The sequence below is a fragment of the Tachyglossus aculeatus genome, chromosome 2 (genome assembly GCF_015852505.1).
Source record: "Tachyglossus aculeatus isolate mTacAcu1 chromosome 2, mTacAcu1.pri, whole genome shotgun sequence".
NCBI lineage: Eukaryota > Metazoa > Chordata > Mammalia > Monotremata > Tachyglossidae > Tachyglossus > Tachyglossus aculeatus.
Window position 1 is genome coordinate 13,472,076 of NC_052067.1, and position 19,387 is coordinate 13,491,462.

The window sequence follows — 19,387 nt, forward strand, 5'->3', positions numbered from 1 at the left end:
AGTAAGGACTCAAAAAATACCATTGATTTATTTTAGGAGTGAGGTGATCTGTGTGGGTAGATGGGCCCTCTCCTGGACCCATTCTGATTAAAGAAAAAAAAAACAACCAAAAATCAATTCTTCCCAGTACGCTTCTGGTCCCTTGTACCTCCACACCATCTGGATCCCATCACCTGAAGGTGTGAGAATGAAGGCTTAATTGCAACCTAATAAGATATGGTATTTGTGTGTGTGTGTGTGTGTATGCCTGTATGCACTTGAGAATGCCTGTATTTTCATTGCTTTCTGCAGATTTTGAAAGGGTGTTAAGAAGACCAAAGGCAAAGGAGGAAAAACTTCCATTGGTGACAGTCCTGATTGGTAGTGTTTAAGCTCCTTGATTATAGAATTTACCTAAAAGCATCTTCTGATTTTGACCGTGGGGAAAAAAGAATTAAAATATAGATAGCGTGTGTACAGCAGACCCTGGCCTGATGGTTAAATGTGTGCTTTACTGTCCTCTTTCAGGTACTTATGCGAGCCCTAAGAGACTTCAACATGCCTAAAATAGTGACAGATGATATTCCAATTTTCATGGGCCTGATCAGTGACCTGTTTCCAGCCTTGGATGTCCCCAGGAAGAGGGAACTGCAGTTTGAACAGATGGTTAGACTGTCTACCCTGGAGCTTCACTTGCAGCCTGAAGAGAGCTTTATCCTCAAAGTAAAAAAAAAAAAAATGTGCCTTTAATTGTGCCCCCTTAAGAGTTTCAATCAAAATAATTGCAGTCAGGTTGTATCAAATCTGAAGGTTAACGTGTGTTGCGGTGTTCCTAATGTGTCCTGAATATGTGTGTATTTGAAAGGCATTATGTCATAGCAACTTATAGTCGTCCAGAGCAAATATATTCATTTGTCAGAAGCCTTTTAATGGGCTTATATGGAAGCATGTAAATGAGAAAAATCACTCTATGTATGTTCAAATGCAACTCTACTAGTGCAAGTTACAAGGCTAGGAGATCATTACTGGCAATACTGTAAATAAATAATCCATTTTGCTTTCCCTTCCCCACATTTAGGAGATAAGCAGTGCCACCCTTGAGTAGATGAATAGTCTGTTGAGCCAATCTGTCTTCCAACAATGGTACCAAAAGACACTTGGAGGAAGAGTGTGTGTGTGTGTGTGTGTGTGTGTGTGTGTACATGAGAGAAAGAAAAAGAGAGAGGTTATTTTCCTTGACATCCATCTTCCATTTACCTTCTAATACTCTGAAATTTTTCCTCTAATAGTGCTAGTAGTAAAATCTAAAATCTAAATGGATTTTAGAGCAAATTAAACCAAAGTGGTCTTTGGAAAACCAGATGACTCGATGTAGATTAGCATATTTTGGACACATAATCAGGAGGACTGATTCTCTGGAAAAGACACTAATGCTAGGAAAAGTCCAGGGAAAACATGGAAGAGGCAGACTGGCAGCTAGATGGACAGAGACCATAATAATGGTAATGGAAGAACCATTAGGAAGACTGTGGATTATGGCAGAGGACAGAACATTCTGGAGAAAGTGTATGGAGTTGCTATGAATTGGAAACAACTCGACAGCACTTAATAATAATAATAAACTCCAGTAACAGTAATGATATTTATTGAGGACCCATTGGTTGCTAAGCAGTTAGGAAAGGTCAACAGATGCACCTGATGTGGCCCGGGATATAAAGAGTGAACCAATTCATATATATCTGCTATCCATTTATTTATCTAAACCCTTCTTTTCCCTTAAATATCCCTGAATTTTTCCAACTAATAACCCATTATGGGCCTATCAAAGGTAAATTAAGCCTACTTCTTCTTGAACATGTTGACATTTTTTGCCTCAACAATTTCAATATCTTTACTGTCTATGGTTTGAAGAAGTGTTTCCTTCTGTTAATATTGAAACCACTGTCTTCAAATGTCCTTGGGTGCCTTCTGATCAATCAGTGGCATTTTCTGAGTGTGTGCAGAGCACTGTACTATGTGCCAGGAAGAGTACAATTCAACAGAATTGGTAGACATTTTCCTTGTCCACAAGGAGCTTGCTTAAATTCTAGATGGGGAGACAGACCTTAATATAAATAAATTACAGATGTGTGTTCAAGTGCTGTGGGGCTGAGGGTGAGGTGAATATCAAGTGCTTAAAGGATAAGGATCCAAGTGTAGAAGGAAGAAGGCATAGCGTAAAATAAAGCTTAATCAGGGAAAGCTTCTTGGAGGAGATGTGAATTTAATAAGGCTTTGAAGATAGGGAGAATCGTGCTCAGGCATATATGGAGGGAGAGGCAGTTTCATGTAATAAAAGGAAGGTTGAGAGCAAAGGATTGGCATTGAGATAGGAGAGATCAAGGTACAGAGAGTAAATTGGTGTTATAGGAGTGAAATGTGCAGATTGGGTTGTGATCAATGAGGTAAGATAGTGGGGAAAGGTGATTGGATGCTTTAAAGCCAATTCTAAGGAGTTTCTGTTTGATGCAGAGGTGGATGAAAAACCACTGGAGGTTCTTGAGGAGTGGGGAGACATGGGCTGAAAGTTTTCTTGTAGAAAAATGATACAGGCAGCAGAGTGCAGTATGGACTGGAGAAGGAAGAGACTGAAGGCAAAGAGATCAGCAAGAAGGCTGATGCAGTAGTCTAAGTGGGATACATGTGCTGGGATCAGTGTAGTAGCAGTTTGGATGGAAGGAAAGGGTGGATTTTAATGATGTTGTGAAGGTAGAACCAACAGAATTTGATGACAGATTGAATGTGGGTTGAATGAGAGAGGAGTTGGAGCTAACGTTAATGCTACGGGCTTGTGAGAAGGACAATAGTGGTATCTTCTACAGACATGGAAATGACATGGGAAGGACAGGATTTGGGTGGGAAGATGAGGAGTTCAATTTTGGACATATTAATTTTGAGGTGTCAGTGGGACATCCAAGTAGAAATGTCCTGAAGGCGGGAGGAAATTGAGACTGGAGAGAGAGAGTTCAGGACTGGAGACGTAGATTTGAGAATCGTCTGTTGAAGCCATGGGAGCGGTTGAGTTCTCTAAGGGAGTGGGTATAGATGCAGAATAGAAAGGGACCCAGAACTGAGCCTTGAGGGACTTCCACCTTTAGAGGATGGGAGGCAGAGGAGGTGATGTCTTGGGATTTTATGATCACCAATTTCTTGCTCGCTCTAATAACCCTTCATGGTTTTGCAACGACAATCATGAATCATGTTCAGTTCTATTTAAAAACTGAGCCCTAATCTATTCATTGAGGATTTCCAAAGATTTATCATTACTCATTGTTATCACTATCGTTACTATTTAAATTATTATCACTCAAAATATGTGATGCAGATTCCATTTCACACCACAGGAGAAAATGTTACACAGGCCATGCCTGCTATATTGAAGTCCTCTTCTGTGAAATCTGACTCAACAGTGTTGAAGATGGTGCAGCACTTAGAACAGTGCTTTGCACATAGTAAGCGCTTAATAAATGCCTTCATTATGAATAATGTAGCTGAAATGTACATTATTGGGTATGGGAGGCAAGGAATCATGCTAAGCCCTAGAAGAATGAATTAGTCAGTGGTATTCACTGAGCACTTTCTATGTGCAGAGAATTGTACTAAATACTTAGAAGCATGCAACACAACAGAGTTTATATAGCTGATCCCTGCCCTTAGGGAGCTTGTGAGCTAGAGAAGCCCTTTTGAAGCAAACGTAGATGACATCACCAGCTTATTAGAGGAAAGCAATTGCTGTTGGTTTTGTTCTGCAGGTTGTTCAACTAGAGGAACTTTTAGCTGTGCGTCACTGTGTTTTTGTGATTGGAAACGCAGGAACTGGAAAGAGTAAGGTACTGTAATCAGCATGTTTACATCAACTGGATTAATACTGTCTATGGTTTATTCTATATCACTGGCTGAAAGTCTGTCATCATAAAGCCTGATCAATTAAGCAGTGGTTTTATTGAGGTTTACTGTGTGCAGAGCCTTATACTAAGTCTTTCAGAGAGTACAGTACGATTGAGTTGTTGGACACAATCCCTGCCCACAAAGAGCGTAGAAGCTGAAATAAATTCCACATAGGGGAAATGGAAGGGTATAAGGGTATTGTACATATGATCTGTAGAGCTGAAAGTGGTGTGACTATCAGATGCTTAAAAGATATAGATCCAAGTATAACATATACGTCAGCTAGTGATTGAGTCTATTTCTAAATTGCTTCTTTGTAAAACAAAGAGAAGCAGCATGTCCTAGGGGGTAGAGCTCAGGCACGGGAGTCAGAAGGACCTGGGTTCTAATTTCGGATCTGCCACTTGTCATCTTTTGTGACCTAGGGCAAGTTATTTACCTTCTCTGTGCCTCGGTTACCTCATCTGCAAAATGGGGATGGAAACTGAGCTCCATGTGGGACATGGAGTGTACCCCATCTGACCACCTTGTATCTACCCCAGTGCTTAGTTTAGTGCCTGGCACATAATGATGAGGATGATGATGGTATTTGTTAAGTGCTTACTATGGGTCAAGCACTGTTCTAAGCACTGGAGTAGATGCAAGATGATCAGGTTGGACATCTTCCCCATCCCACATGGGGCTCACAGTCTGAATCTCCATTTTACAGATGAAGTAATTCAGGCACAGAGAAATTAAGTGACTTGCCCAAGGTCACACTGCTGACAAGTGGTGGAGTCAGGACTAGAACGTAGGTCCTTCTGTCTCCCAGGCCCATGCTTCCCATAGTACATGGCAAGTGTTTAGCAAATACTCTTCAAAAAAAAAGTGAGCCCAAGTGATTCGCAGGACAGCCTTGTAAGGTACTTACACCTTCCAGTTTTCTATTTTATCATTGACTTTTGACAAGCTTCCTTGAATTCTGTAGGGCAAGATAAAACTGACCTAATGCCTGTCAGCCCCTTCTCAAACACATGAATAGATTCAGCAAGTGTGGTACTTTTTCCTTTAGCTCTGTCCCTGGCATGATACAGAGACTTTGGAACACAAGCATAGAGACATTATTGAAACCTCAGTGGCATTGCAGAAAGCTACATGACAGCTCAGAAAAGTAAGCCAGGGATAGTCTGTTAAGAATTGGAGTTTTCCCCTCACATGTGTAAAATTCAGTGTCATGAGGGTTGATTTTCAACATGAATAGCTGATCGTACACAATATCTCTGAAGGTATATAACAGTCTTGAAAAAAAATTTCTGAGCAAAATTTTATTGGAATGGTAAAATTTTCATGAGTCCCACCTAAATCACCAATGCCAACATTTCCACTTCCACTGCTTCCCATCTCATTAGACTATGAGTACCAAAGAGCTTAGTACAGTGCTCTGCACACAGTAAGCGCTCAATAAATACGATTGATGATGAAAGAGGTAAAATCTAACTGCTTTGCAAAACTTTCTCAAAGCTCTCTTTGAATGCCAAATATGTAAGAGAAAGAAAAGGCAGAATATATTACCAATCTTTTCAATCTGTTATATGATTTTCACTATAGATATGTCATCATTTGGGATTTGAATTCATTCTCATTCTCACAACTTGTATGAGATACATTGTGTTTTTCTTCCTGGTGTTTGGAGATGTATTGTTCAAGATTAGGTTATACATTGTTTTAAGCCTGAAATGAGAAGTAAACTTGAAACATTTGTGTGGGGATGATATTTTAGGTTGTGCTGTTTTGTCTCTTGCCTACCTACAGGAGAAGGAAGGAAAATGGAGTGATTGGTACAGTCTGTAAAGAGGTTTTTTATAATAAAAATATAGTAATTGGAATATTTGAGTAACAATATTATAAACTTTTTTTAAAAACGATATTTGTTAAATGCTTATATGTGCCAGGCACTGTACTAAGTGTTAAGGTAGATACAAGATAATTAGGTTGGACACAGTCCATGACCCACATGGGGTTCACAGTCTTAATCCCCATTTTACAGATGAGGTAACTGAGACTCAGAGAAGTTGTGACTTGCCCAGAGTCACCGAGCCGACAGGAGGTGGAAACAGGATTAGAACCCAGGTCCTCTGACTCCCAGTCCCATGCTCTTTCCATTAAGCAACGCTGCTTCTCCAAATCTGTAATTATTTTGTTAGAATGAGTTTCGTATGTGTGAAAGTCTGGAAAGAATACAATTAAATTGTCAGATTCCTAAAGTCTATAAATATTAGTTTTTGTATTAAGAATATCTTCTCCTGCAGTGTCAAGTCTCTGGGCCTTATGAATATTTAGCCACTTAATCTCCAAAAGCACTTGGCAATTATGTCTTAATCCCTCACCCTCAGTACAGGTGAATAAACAAAAACAAAGAAACCTTCAACATCATGTGGTGTTTGAGTGTTTGCTATGTGCAGAGCACTGCACTAAGATCTTGGGGGAGGACAGTGATTTTCTCAGGCTTACTCCCGTGCGGCAGTGTTGAAACCAAAAAGAAATTTGCCTTTCTGTCACTCAGCCTAGTGTTCTGCAAGTGACACTCAACCTAGTGTTCTGCAAGTGACATTGTAAAACTATGGAGCTACTGTGGTTTGACAAACAATGTAAGCGCTGTATGATTAGGCTTTTGTTTCAGAAATGTGAAGAAGGAATTTTTTTTGTTTGTTTTCAAAAATTAGTCCTGTATAGAAATTTATAGCAGGCAACAAAGAAGCCTTTAAAAAAAAAATTCATTTGGGATTCAATTCTTATTTTATTTCCTAAGAGGATTTTACTTCTTCCTAGATTTTGAAAACACTGAATCGAACTTATGTTAATCTGAAACGGAAACCCATTTGGAGTGATGTAAACCCTAAGGCTGTAACAACTGATGAGCTGTTTGGTTTTATACATCATGCTACCCGAGAATGGAAAGACGGCAAGTATTCTTTCCTTTTTAATAACTCTTCAAAGTCACATTTGCTCTTTCAAATTGTAGCAAGGAATTGTAAGGTCAATCCCAATCATTGTTAATAGATTTCAATATGTGGATTTGGGAAGGGCCTGTAAATGAAGGATTAAGTAGAATTGGGTAGAATCTAGATTCAGGGGATTTATATTCATCACCACATATGTACTGCAATCATGACAGTATTCTCTGTAAACCAGTGAAGAAGTAGAAACCGTTATGGAACTGGGCCTGGAAGATTTCAAGTCCTTCTCGTGTTTTAGCCATCTGCTCAATCTTCCTCCTTTCATTTTTCTTCCTGTCTTTTTATTTGTCAACTTCTCGGAGGCTTTCCTGTCAGCAGTGTGCCATGATCCTTTATAGATTGTGGTCACTTCCTTTGTAAAAATCTGTTCTTGAAGTGTAGTTCTTACTTATTCTGGAATCCTGTAGCCAGAGAAAAAGAACCTTGCTTTAAGCATTAGTGAGAGCAATGCAAAACAGTGACTCGAAGACCAGGTAATTGGCCCCACTGTGATTCATAGGGACAGATTTGTGATAACTTTTACCACATTCGGATAAAGTCCTGTATGAGTCTTTGAGAAAATAGGTAATGTGCCTCTGCTAATTTCTTACTGAAATTTTTATGCCTTCATGAAATAGTTATCCATAACTGTTGTGTTGTGCCCCATGAGGGGCACTAAATATATATATATATATATATATATATATATATATATATATATATATATATATGTATATCTTTTACTCACTGAAGGCCACTAATACAATATCTAGGTAAATAGTTGACAGAAATCCTTGGTTGCAACTTAATTCTTCAGGTAGAGCCAGGACTCAAGAAATATATTTGTGTATTCATCACATCAAGACTGATAAGTAGTTTGTACTTACTATACAAGCAGTAGAAGGCAAAGAGGTATCAAGAAAAGAAGTTAGACCAAAGACAGCACATGTGGGCAAAAGATAAGGTCATCTGTCAGTGGTATTTTTTTTTATTTTTGGTGAACTAAGCCAACATTTATTAAGCCCTCCTTTGATCCATTGTTCTGTGGACATATGGAAATTCTCACTTTGCCCAAGAGGAATACTGTTTATTTTAGCTTTAGATGTTTACAGCCCATTGACCAGATTTAGAAATTCCAAAGGCATGTGTATTTCATAATGTGTTATTGCTGAACTTATTGAAGTTTGTTTCCTCAAAAGTTACTGTTGTGGAAAAACAACCTGATCACATGTTTCCTTCTAGTGAAATCAATCAATAGGATAATATACTTAAAAATTAAACTGTTGGTTCAACTTTGCAGGTCTCTTCTCATCTCTCCTGAGAGAACAAGCTAATATAATCCATGAGGGACCAAAATGGATAATACTGGATGGAGATATTGATCCCATGTGGATTGAGTCACTCAATACAGTAATGGATGATAACAAGGTGAATGATAGGAGGAGAGATTACTGTTCTTACATTTCCGAACTCTGTGTGTGTGTGTGTTAAAACTCATTTTTAGACTTATATTTAGGTTTTTCTTCTACCTTCATCATCTCTGATTAGCGGTGCTCATTTTGTGATGCCACTTTCTTTTTAAGCTATTCTTCTTGGTTTGAAGTACAGCTCTGGGCTTATCCACCTTTCATATTAATGAAAGTTAAGTCAGCTCTATGGGATTGTATGTCCTCAGGTCAACTTGATCTTCACAAGAACCCAAATACGATGAATATTTTGAATTTCATGTTAGTGTTTTGTACTTGCCAATTGTGTGTGAGAATGAGAAAATCCAATTCTTGCAATTAATGAACGCCTAAAAATTTAGAATGATTATCAAAACAGATTGCCAAAATAAAGCCATTCCTTTATTTACATAGCAGGGTGACATTCACCATCTGGATTTGCATGGAGATTGGGAGATGCGGAAAAGTGTGAGATCTTCCTAGGAATTTGAGCTTGAGCATCAAAGAGTTCAGTCAGGTTCCACAGTTTCTATTGGGGAGAATTTTAGTGGTGAGACTTCAGAATTTGTCACTATAATCTTAATCTAGAAGCCTTTCTCCATCTTTCACACATTTCATGACTCAGGAAAGTGTAGTCCTCTAATTCTAAATACTACGTTGCTTTTCCTTCAGCCTTCCAGGAAATACAATGGATTTCCTCTCTTATATCCATAGATAATAAGCAACTAGAAGATGTGGATATATATTCTTAGTTTTGTGCATGATAAATGCACAAAAATGACTAAAGGCTACCCTTATTAAACATTCAAGATCAATAACTGAATTTAGTCTTTTCTAAAATGTGGTGTGACCTGAAAGTCTCATACATTTGTGTTCCTACATGTAATTAAAAAACCGTAAGTAATTGAAGTAATTCAAAGTCTGAAAAATTTCCATTTCATTATGGTACTCTTACCAATTTTTTATGGTAAGAGGCCTATCTGAGTGTGAATGACTGTATATTCTCTGATCTCTTGCATGTTATAGTAGCCATGATTCAACACTATCTTGTTTCCTTCCACTTTGCTTGCGTCTAGATCCTGACCTTAGCCAGTAACGAGCGGGTGGCTCTTACTCCATCCATGAGGCTGCTGTTTGAGATTCACCACCTAAAAACAGCCACCCCTGCTACGGTTTCCCGAGCAGGTATTCTCTATGTGAACCCACAAGACTTGGGTTGGAATCCGTAAGTATTTCATTTTCTGTTTTACCTCCGATATTCAGAATTACATAATTATCAATAGATTTGATCAGGAATCTATGAAGTTGCTTGCTGTTGTATTTTGAGTGAGTATGTTTCACTAACAAACACATAGGTATGTGTGTAACTAAACAGAATTATATGATCATATCGGTAAATGTTAGACCATTTTCTTCCTTGGCACCCTTGGTTTACCTGTCCATCCTGATTACCTTGTATCTACCCCAGCTCTTAGAACCATACTTGGCACATAGTAAGTGCTTAAAAAATACCATAATTATTCTTATTACTCTCTGTCTCCGCTATCTCCCTGGAATGGTTTGGTAGTCATTTCTACAACAATTAACTTGGGGTTTAATTGGTGAAAACATTAGAATTGGAAGAGGGAAAAATTTGGTGGAGAGCCTTATTTTTATTTCATGGAAAAAGAGAGAGAGGTTCTTTCAGGCACACAGTGAAGGATCTACTGTCCTGTTTAGAGGGGAAACAAGAAATAACTCCAAACTTAACCCCCTGAAGGTTAATTTTCAACCAATTCTCCTCTGCATTTGCAACAAATCGTTTTTGAGTGCTTACTGTGTGCAAAGCATGGTACTAAGTGCTTGGGAGAATACAATATAACAAACACATCCTTCCCCATAATGAGCTTACCGTCTACAGAAAAACAAAAAAGAACCACCACCCCAGCTACAAGCTCAGTCACCATACACTGACACAAGTGCTTAGTACGGTGCTCTGCACACAGTATGCGCTCAATAAATATGACTGAATGAATGAACTAATGCAGCTCACTTCATTCTCTTTCTCCTTCTCCTCTCTGATCAGAACCCTTCGATTCCAGCAGAAGAGTCCCTTCCCTTCCCCCACCACTTCTTCAATTAGAACTGTTTGGCCAGAATTTCCTCTGCTAGAGCAAGTTTGCATTTGCTCCAATAGGCCCCTCCAGTGGCATTGGCAATTTGGTTTTATTGGCTATGGAACTGTTGGAGATTTCTCTTTATCTTATTGAGTTGTTATTGTTAGTTCTTAGCCGGGTGACTTTTTATTTTTAATATTTCACTGTAGCATCTTGGTTAAATGCTGGGTATGCAGGAAAGCTAGGGTGAATGGTTTTCTGAACTGACAAACTAGAAGAGAATCCTGTTCTGACAGGATTATTCATTCCAATGTATGGTAATATCAAGATAAGTAGCATTAATGTACGCAAAAAATATGTTTTTAAAAGTATTTTAAAATGCTTTTAAAATATGTTTTAAACAATATGTTTTCATTTTAAAGCATTCCAGGGAGATATTAGTGAAGATAGAGAGTAATAAGAATAATCATGGTATTTTTTAAGTGCTTACAATGTTCCAAGCACTGTTCTAAGAGCTGGAGTAGATACAAGTTAATCACGATGAACAGATAGACCAAGGGTGCCAAGGAGGAAAATGGTCTAACATTTTTATTCCAAAATATAATCCATTCAAAAATGAAAGGACAGATTTAACTGCTTATTGATTTCCAGGACCAGGCAGTGACATTGCTGTATAAAAGGGCACAGTTCTACAAGTTAGAGGACCTACGCTCTAATCCCGGCTCCACCATTTGCCTACTTTGTGACTTTGGGCAAGTCACTCCACTTTTCTCACCTCAGTTTCCTCATCTGTAATATGGGTGTTAAAACTACTCCCTCCTACTTAGGCTGTGAGGCTCATGTGGGACAGAGAACGTGCCCAAATTAATTATATCCTATCTATTGCAGTGCTTAGTAGAGTGCTTGGCACATAGTAAATGCTTAATAAATACCATAATTCTTATAGTAGTCCTTTCTTACGGATGAATTCTATGTATTCCTTCCTTGGTATTCAGGCAAATGGATTTCCAAATTTATAGACACTTGCTCATTTTTGCTCTATACACCCTTGCTGTATTGAAGTGTCTTCTCAGGATGATATCATATTGGCACTTATGGCTGCAGAATTGATTTTTTAAATTATTTCATTCTTCTGTATTTTTATGTCAGCCTAGAGAATTGCAGGTGTCGTATTTCTGTCAACTCAAGGCCAACAGAGAAGGCATAATGTATTGAAAAGATTAAAAGTAGTAACTTCCCTTTTTAGCATATTCAAAAACATATGAGTTCAAGCAGTATCTGCGGAACCCTGTTCAGGATTACTGACAACATATTTTGGAAAGAGTCACTCAAGTATTTGTTTTGGCTGAAATTGCTTCTGACCCAGAAGGGAGAAAAAGATTATGAAATAGCATTTTCAGCAATTTATTTGCAAATGAATTTCTTGTTATTGACCAGGAATATCCCAAACCAGACAGACTATGTGAAAATAAGTTTTACTGTCTTGGGAAATGTCAAACTCTATTTCTTAGAGTTCAATAATGGAAAATATATGTTGTTTATATGTGGTTTCCAAATGCTCTTGGTAGACGAAAATGAAAGAGGTGTTCTTTTAAGTTTTTTACAGGAAAAAAATGACCATTTAAAAAATGTCTGTTGCTTGAGAAATCATCTGTGGACTCCATAAATGTATCCCTGATGGTGCAGCGCCAAGTTGGGCAGCACTGAAATAAGGAAATTCTTTCCACCCTGTGAAATTCCAGTTTTGAAACCTGATGCTTACTAAAACCTTTTATGATCTCTTGCAGGTATGTGTCTAGTTGGATAGATGGAAGAAGTCATCAATCAGAGAAGGCCAATTTAACTATTCTCTTTGATAAATATATTCCTCCGTGCTTGGAGAAACTCAGAACAAGCTTTAAAACTATCACTTCAATTCCTGAGAATAGCATGGTGCAGGTAGGAGATTCAGCAATATAGTGATGCAGTGACTAAAAAGTGTCAAACCCCTCTGTTCACCCCCTCAACCCCTAACTCCTTCTCCTACCCCTCTTCCTCCCATCACAGGTGTGATTATTGTCCTGTATTTTGCCTTGAACCCTTCCAGGGGGACTGTGGCATTACCGTAGCCTGAGAAAGAATTACCCAAGTTTGGAAAATTCTTCGGTGAAAGAGAACATTAGAAAGGAACTTTGGAAGAACAAGGGGACAGAGATGGTGGAATGTGTTTCCTTGCCTGCTGGCCTTAGTATAGTAACACCTCACTAACTGGGAACGCCTCTACCTGTCACCCTCTTATTTTTCCCTCCTATCCCCACTTCTATTAATAAAAGAAGGTGAAATGTATCATAAAGGAATTAAGTCTCAGTTAAGCCCCAAGTATCATAATAATAATAATAATGGCATTTATTAAGCACTTACTATGTGCAAAGCACTGTTCAAAGTGCTGGGGAGGTTACAAGGTAATCTCGTTGTCCCTCTGGGGGCTCACAGTCTTCATCCCCATTTTACAGATGAGGGAACTGAGGCACAGAGAAGTTAATTTTTCTCTCTCCTACCTAGGCTATGAGTCCCATGTGGGTCAGAGACTGTGTCCAACCTGATTATCTTGTATCTATCCCAATCCTTAGTGTAGTGTTGGGCAGGTATGAACTGCTTGACAAATATCACAGTTATTGTATTGTTATTGTTATTATCAGGAGCTATGGCAGTGGGACTCGATGTGGCAGAGGAAGAGGAGAGAAACATTTCCTTTATCTCTGGCTTGGCATCTGCAGATTTAAAAAGACAGGCCAGAACAGACTTTAGAATATAAAGCCTAAACTTAGCCTCCTAGCACCCAGGAAGACACGCTCTGAACATTTTAATAAAATTGTATTTAAAACACATTACCCAATTTAGAATTTTCATTAATGCCAGTAGAATTATTGGAATTTAGGCAGAATTTGTGATATGTTTGTTGAGCAGGTACTGTGTCTGCTAATTCTGTCACACTGTACTCTCCCAAGCTCTTAGTACAGTTTAGTACAGTGCTCAATAAATCCAATTGATTCATGGCCTGAGAGTCATCGGAAATAGCCATGTGAATGCAGTGCTTCTGCTGTCACTCCCTCTGTTATTTCCATCCATCAATACAGTGAGTATTTGTTTAAAGAACTTATATATATGTAAAGTGATAGTTGTTCTTCCTAAAGGAGGCTGACATTTTGAGGCAAAGAACTATACGACAATATATATTTAATTGTCCTTCATGCTCTAACACTGCACTGTTGACAAAGAAATACCCGTGTATGTGTGTATGGTGCTAAAAAGGTCAATGTGGGATCCACATTTTGTACACACTTTGTACACGCCCAAGGCCACCTTTACTTATGCTGTCACATTTATTATTTGCAGTGTCTGGTGTTGTTTTGGCTTTTGCCTCTTTGTCTCTCAAGCCGTATAAAGGATCTCGCTCTTGTCCTGCGTCCGGCCTGGAATGCCCTTCCTCTTCACATCCTACAAACAATTACTCTTCCCACCTTCAAAACCTTATTGAAGGCACATCTCCTCAAAGCGGCCCTCCCTGATTAAGCCTTCTCCTCTTCTCCCACTCCCTTTTGCTTCACCCTGATTTTCTCCCTTTATTCACCTCCTCCAGCCCCACAGCATTTATAATAATTATGGTATTTGTTAAGCACTTAGTATGTGCCATGGATTGTACTAAGCACTGGCACTGTTCTAAGCTTATCTATAAATTACTTACATTAATGTCTGTCTCCCCCTCTAAACAGTAAGCTTTTAGTGGGCAGGGACTGTGTCTACCAACTCTGTCATATTGCTCTCTCCTAAGCACTTAGTAATAATAATAATAATAATAATAATAATGTTGGTATTTGTTAAGCACTTACTAGGTGCCAAGCACTGTTCTAAGCGCTGGGGTAGATACAAGGTAATCAGATTGTCCCATGTGGGGCTCACAGTCTCCATCCCCATTTTACAGATGAGGTAACTGAGGCCCAGAGAAGTTAAGTGACTTGCCCAAGGTCACACAGCTGACAAATTGCAAAGTCAGGATTAGAACCCATGACCTCTGACTCCCAAGCCCGGGGTCTTTCCACTGAGTCATGCTGCTTCTCTAGCACAGTGCTTTGCACAAAGTAAGTGCTCAATAAATATGATTTATCCCTGAAATCTATGTGAACCATATATTTAATAGCATGTATCCAGTAAATATCGTTAAAATGTCCATTTAAAGCTGGAAGAGACCACTAGAGAATTTCTCATCTAGCCCCTTTGCCTCTGAATGGCTAATTGACTAAACTACCCCAAGCAGATGGTTTAACTCTTATTTTTTCTTTTCACTATCTCCAGGGATGGAGATTCCAAATTTTCCCTTGGCAACCATCTCCAGTGTTCCTTCTTTCTTTTAGTTAAGAAGTTCTTCCTTCTGGTCAACCAAATGCCCTTCCTTATGTCCTCTGCATTCATTTAACTTATTTCTTCTTGTCCGATCCTCCGAGGACATTGAAAGCTACAAATAAGTGTCCTCCTCATAAGCCGTCTTCAGTCACCTGTCTGCTCCTTAACTTTTCCTCCCCGAGATGAATATAGTTTCTATCTTTCATCACATTCCTCTTGACAGCATCCAGTTTCTCCACCAATTTCCATGTTCAAAACCACTCACAGAAAATGATGTAAAAATAGTTCATGTTGTTGTGGATGGATGTACATAATGGCAATCCAATGACAACCAGGAAATAGTAAATATCAAATGAATGCAAAAAAGGATTATGGTCATCAGAAACCCTTTCCCCTACCTCAGCATCACTCCTCCTGCTTCTTCCAAGGAGGCAGAGCCACTTAGGAGACCATCAAGAGGGGCAGGTTTGGGGAGGGTGACTTTGGGAAGGGGCCCTGTTGCCAAACACATACTGGAAAGGGAATGGACCAGCTTCCATTACCTTAAGGCTACTCCAGAGTTTGGCCTGGGAAAATGATGTCCAAGCAAAAACATCCTAAGTTTGGCCTGCATAGAAACAACTGAGCTTGTCACCCTGTGACTGCCACCATCCCCCCCCCAACCCACTCCCACACCAATTCCTCTGGTCACACTCTTAACCTGCTTTCTTCTGCTGCAGACTCTTTGTTCCCTGTTGGATTGCTTGCTGACCCCTGAAAATGTGCCTCCAGACAGTCCAAGGGACGTTTATGAACTATATTTTGTCTTTGCCTGTGTCTGGGCCTTTGGAGGAGCTCTCTTCCAAGATCAGGTATGTTTGAGATAGTCACCGAAGTCCATATTTATTTGAATTGAAATGGCAAGTTCTACACCTGTCGGCTACACTCAGCTGACTCTACACAATACAGGAATCTCATTCCAGGAGCCCAAGGTTCTGATAAGATTGTATTGGCATGTGTTTGCTTTCTTCAAAATCCATTTCTTCCTTTTCTTGCCAGGTGTGGTTTTTTAAAGGGGTCAAGGCTATTGTGCTTTGAAAAGCCCAAAGAAAGTCGTCATTCTATTTTAAGGCCTTTTTCTTGAATTTTAATGGTAATGATGCCTGCACACCTTAATTATGGGAAAGTATTTTGGTTTGGCCTTGAAAATGAAGCTCATTTGTGGACAGGGAACCAGCTCTGTTATATTGTACTTTCCCAAACATTTAGTACAGTCCACTTCATTTAGTGAGCCCTCAAAAAATGTGATTGATTAATTGATCGAATGCCCTCTGGTCCATCAGTTGGCATGGGTTTTGATCTCCTGCAAGGGGAAGCACAGATCACTGGAGGTAACAGGCACCCATGAAAAAATGGAGCAGTATTCTCCTAGTCTCCCAAGCCAGCCAGTGGGGAGTGGAGGAAAACTGAAGGCCATGGGCAGAGAGGAAGCACTCTGTCTGCTTCTCTCTGACAGCTGTCAGGTGCAGTGGGCTGAGAAGAGACAGAGAAGCAGCATGGTCTAGTGGAAAGAGCACAGTCGTAGGAATCAGAGGACTTGGGTTCTAATTCCAACTCTGCCAATTACTTGCTGTGGAACCTTGGGAAAGTCACTTATCTCCTCTGTCTCCTAATTACCTCCTCTGCAAAATGGGGATTTAATCCTCCTCCCTCCAGCTTAGACTGTGAGTTCCATATGGGACAGGAACTGTGTCCATCCTGATAAACGTATATCTACCCAAGCACTTACAACAGTGTTTGACACATAATTAAACTTTTTTATGGCATCTGTTAAGTGCTTACCTTGTGCCAGGCATACTAAGCACTGGTGTAGATGAACTAATCAAGTTGGATATGGTCCATGTCCTACATGGGCCTCAGAATCTTAATCCCCATTTTACAGATGAGGTAACTGAGTCAGAGAGAAGTTAAGAGACTTACCCAAGGACACATAGCAGACAAATGTCTTTAACCAGGATTAGAACGCAGGTCCTTCTGCATTCAAGGTCCATGCTCACCCACTCTTAACAATTGCCATAAAAAAGACTCTCCTCCCATAATTATTGGGGACTGGAGCAGCACAGCTCCTGAGATTTCTGGGAGAGAGATTCATTTTATAATTTGTTTATTTTTGTCCTACAAGAAAAGTTTTCTTTGAGCCATGGAGTGTTGTACTTGGTTTTGTTATGAAACATTTTTCTCTGAGAAACTTTTTAAAAAGTGTTGGGTGGGAGAGCCCCTGTTTCCCACTTGGTGTCTGTGGAAGGTCCCTGTAATCTGAAGGGACCTTTTGGGTCCAGGACAATTGTACCCATTCTAGATTCAAATTGATTCCTGCTTTGTGTACCAGTTCACAGTCTTTACCCTGCCTGATCTCACTGCCATATTTCAGTAAGTATGTAGAACAGAATATGAAAGGATATTGATGGTAGATTTCTTTAGAACAGAATTCTTCTTGTTTCATGAGGCCAAATTTCAGTGACTCAGTTTGCCCAGTGATAGGAAAATCATTTGAAAGGCATTTCTGCATTCCCTTTGTTCTGCCTGAGGCCAGCCTAACTGTAAGCACGAAGCTTACTAAATTCTTTCCCTGGAATTATGGGGCCATTCAGAGCATTCTGGCCTCAGTCAAGTGCTGGAATGCAGTTCAGAAAGCAGAGATCTCTGGGAATGGTTTCTGAGCAGTGAATAAGGGCAGCTAAATAGTTTCTTCTGAAATGGGGCAACCACTGTGAAGGAACTGATAAAACATATTGAAACTAGAATTAGAAAATAGTCAGTGGCTGATGGCTGCTGAGCTGCTCCTTGTGTAAGATCCTGGCAGGGGGCCATGGGGTGGTAAATTGGCAGGGGAGGGGTTCACTCTGCCACCTTTGCTCATCCGTTTCCATTCTCACCCTAGTAACCTTTCCCATAATACGTGGATTCCAAGAGTAGAGGACCCAGAGAAGAGGGCAGGCAGGGGTGAGGAGTCAAAGCTGCAAGGAGAGAGCTAATTATGAGATTGGGAATGAAGGTGGAGAATTAAGGGAGATGAGTGGAAGACACTGGGACAGTTTGGGATTAGTGCCGTGGATAAAACAGGGGTAGCATGGATTCGAGATTTGGGAGAAGATTGGAGGTGAGTACCAAAGGATTGGGAGATAGATAGGGTGATGACAGGCAGAGATGGGAAGTCTGAGGGGATAGGTGCGAAATTAGGGAACTATGAAGAGATATAACCAACACCAGTTCTACCTCCTACTTAGTCTGTTAGCCCCAGGTGAGACAGGGACTGAATTTGGCTCACTGTCACCAGGGAATATGTTTACCAACTCCATTATGTTGTACTCTATTATTTATTCATATTAATGTCTGTCTCCCCCTCTAGACAAACTCCTCTAGTAAGCTCCTTGTGGGCAGGGAATGAGAAAGCACCCACAGCCCATCATTTCATTGGATTCATATTCAATTCATCAATGGCATTTATTGAGTGATTTCCTTGTGCAGAAGACTGTACTGAATACTGGGGAAGTACAACACGAGTCAGTAGAAATGATTCTCTCCCAAGTGCTTAATGTAGTGCTCTGCACATAGTAAGTGCTCAATAAATACAGTTGATTGATTGATTGATATAAGTAGAGAGGTATACTAGTGAAGATCGTGAAATTGGTTTGAGTGAACTCTAGGGGAGGAATGGAGGTTCAGGGTGAGTTTTAGGGGAAGTTAAGAGAGAGGGATGCAGAATTAGGGAAATCCACTGAGATTGGGTTGTGAGTGGGTAGTCAAGAGCCACACATAATAATGGTATTGATGGTATTTGTTAAGCATGTACTATGTGTCAAGCACTGTTCTAAGCACTGGGGTAGATAAAAGCTAATCAGGTTTGGCACAGTCATCTGAGCAGTTACTGGTAATAAAAAGCAGGGAGGCAAAATTAAAAAACCATAAAACTGGTTGTTCACCAAATGACCTGTGAAAGGGAACTTCTGACTAGTCAAGCATGAATTTTTTCATGTATTGATGGAAGAGAGAGCCTTCCCATCGTCATTCCTGTCCTGAAGGATCTAGGAATTCTGCTGGACAGTACTGGGGACTGAGGAAGGAAAGGCAATTCAATCACAGAAGCAATGTCTAACCCAGCAGAGGCAGTAGTAGTGAGCTGATCTAGAAGAGGGAGGGGCTGAGGAAGATGGAAGCTAGGGGACAGAGGGGCAGAGCCATCATGGATATACAATGCTCAGGTATCCCAGACAGGAGGGTTCAAACATTCAAATTTTGAGTTAAAAGAAAAGGTGGTGTCTAATGATCTGAGCTGCTAGGATTCCAAGAAGAGTTGTGGGGTTGTGAAGGAAATCTTTGCAATAGCTTGGGCTGACCTCGCTCAAGTTAAATAGTAAAGCTTTTATTCTGGATTTTCCCCTGATTTTATTTTTATTATTTTATGCACTTTATTAACTGTGATTTTTTTGGTGTGTGTTGCTCAGTATGGTAAATTCTAAGGGAAATGAAACCCACAAAAAGGGAAAAAATAGTGAAAGTCCATCCATAATATGTTTTATTTTAATGTCTGTCTCCCCCTTTAGTA

General features: G+C 39.7%; 1 protein-coding gene across 1 annotated transcript in view; it reads left to right on the top strand.

Annotated features, from left to right (window-relative positions):
* Positions 1–19,387, top strand: part of DNAH11 (dynein axonemal heavy chain 11) — a 284,335-nt gene that overhangs the window by 114,936 nt on the left and 150,012 nt on the right. Inside the window, exons 41-47 of the mRNA XM_038761352.1 lie at positions 508–702; positions 3,771–3,848; positions 6,715–6,847; positions 8,182–8,309; positions 9,403–9,551; positions 12,210–12,360; positions 15,522–15,653. Of these exons, the coding sequence (XP_038617280.1) occupies positions 508–702; positions 3,771–3,848; positions 6,715–6,847; positions 8,182–8,309; positions 9,403–9,551; positions 12,210–12,360; positions 15,522–15,653 (966 nt within the window). The remainder of the gene's footprint in view (positions 1–507; positions 703–3,770; positions 3,849–6,714; positions 6,848–8,181; positions 8,310–9,402; positions 9,552–12,209; positions 12,361–15,521; positions 15,654–19,387) is intronic.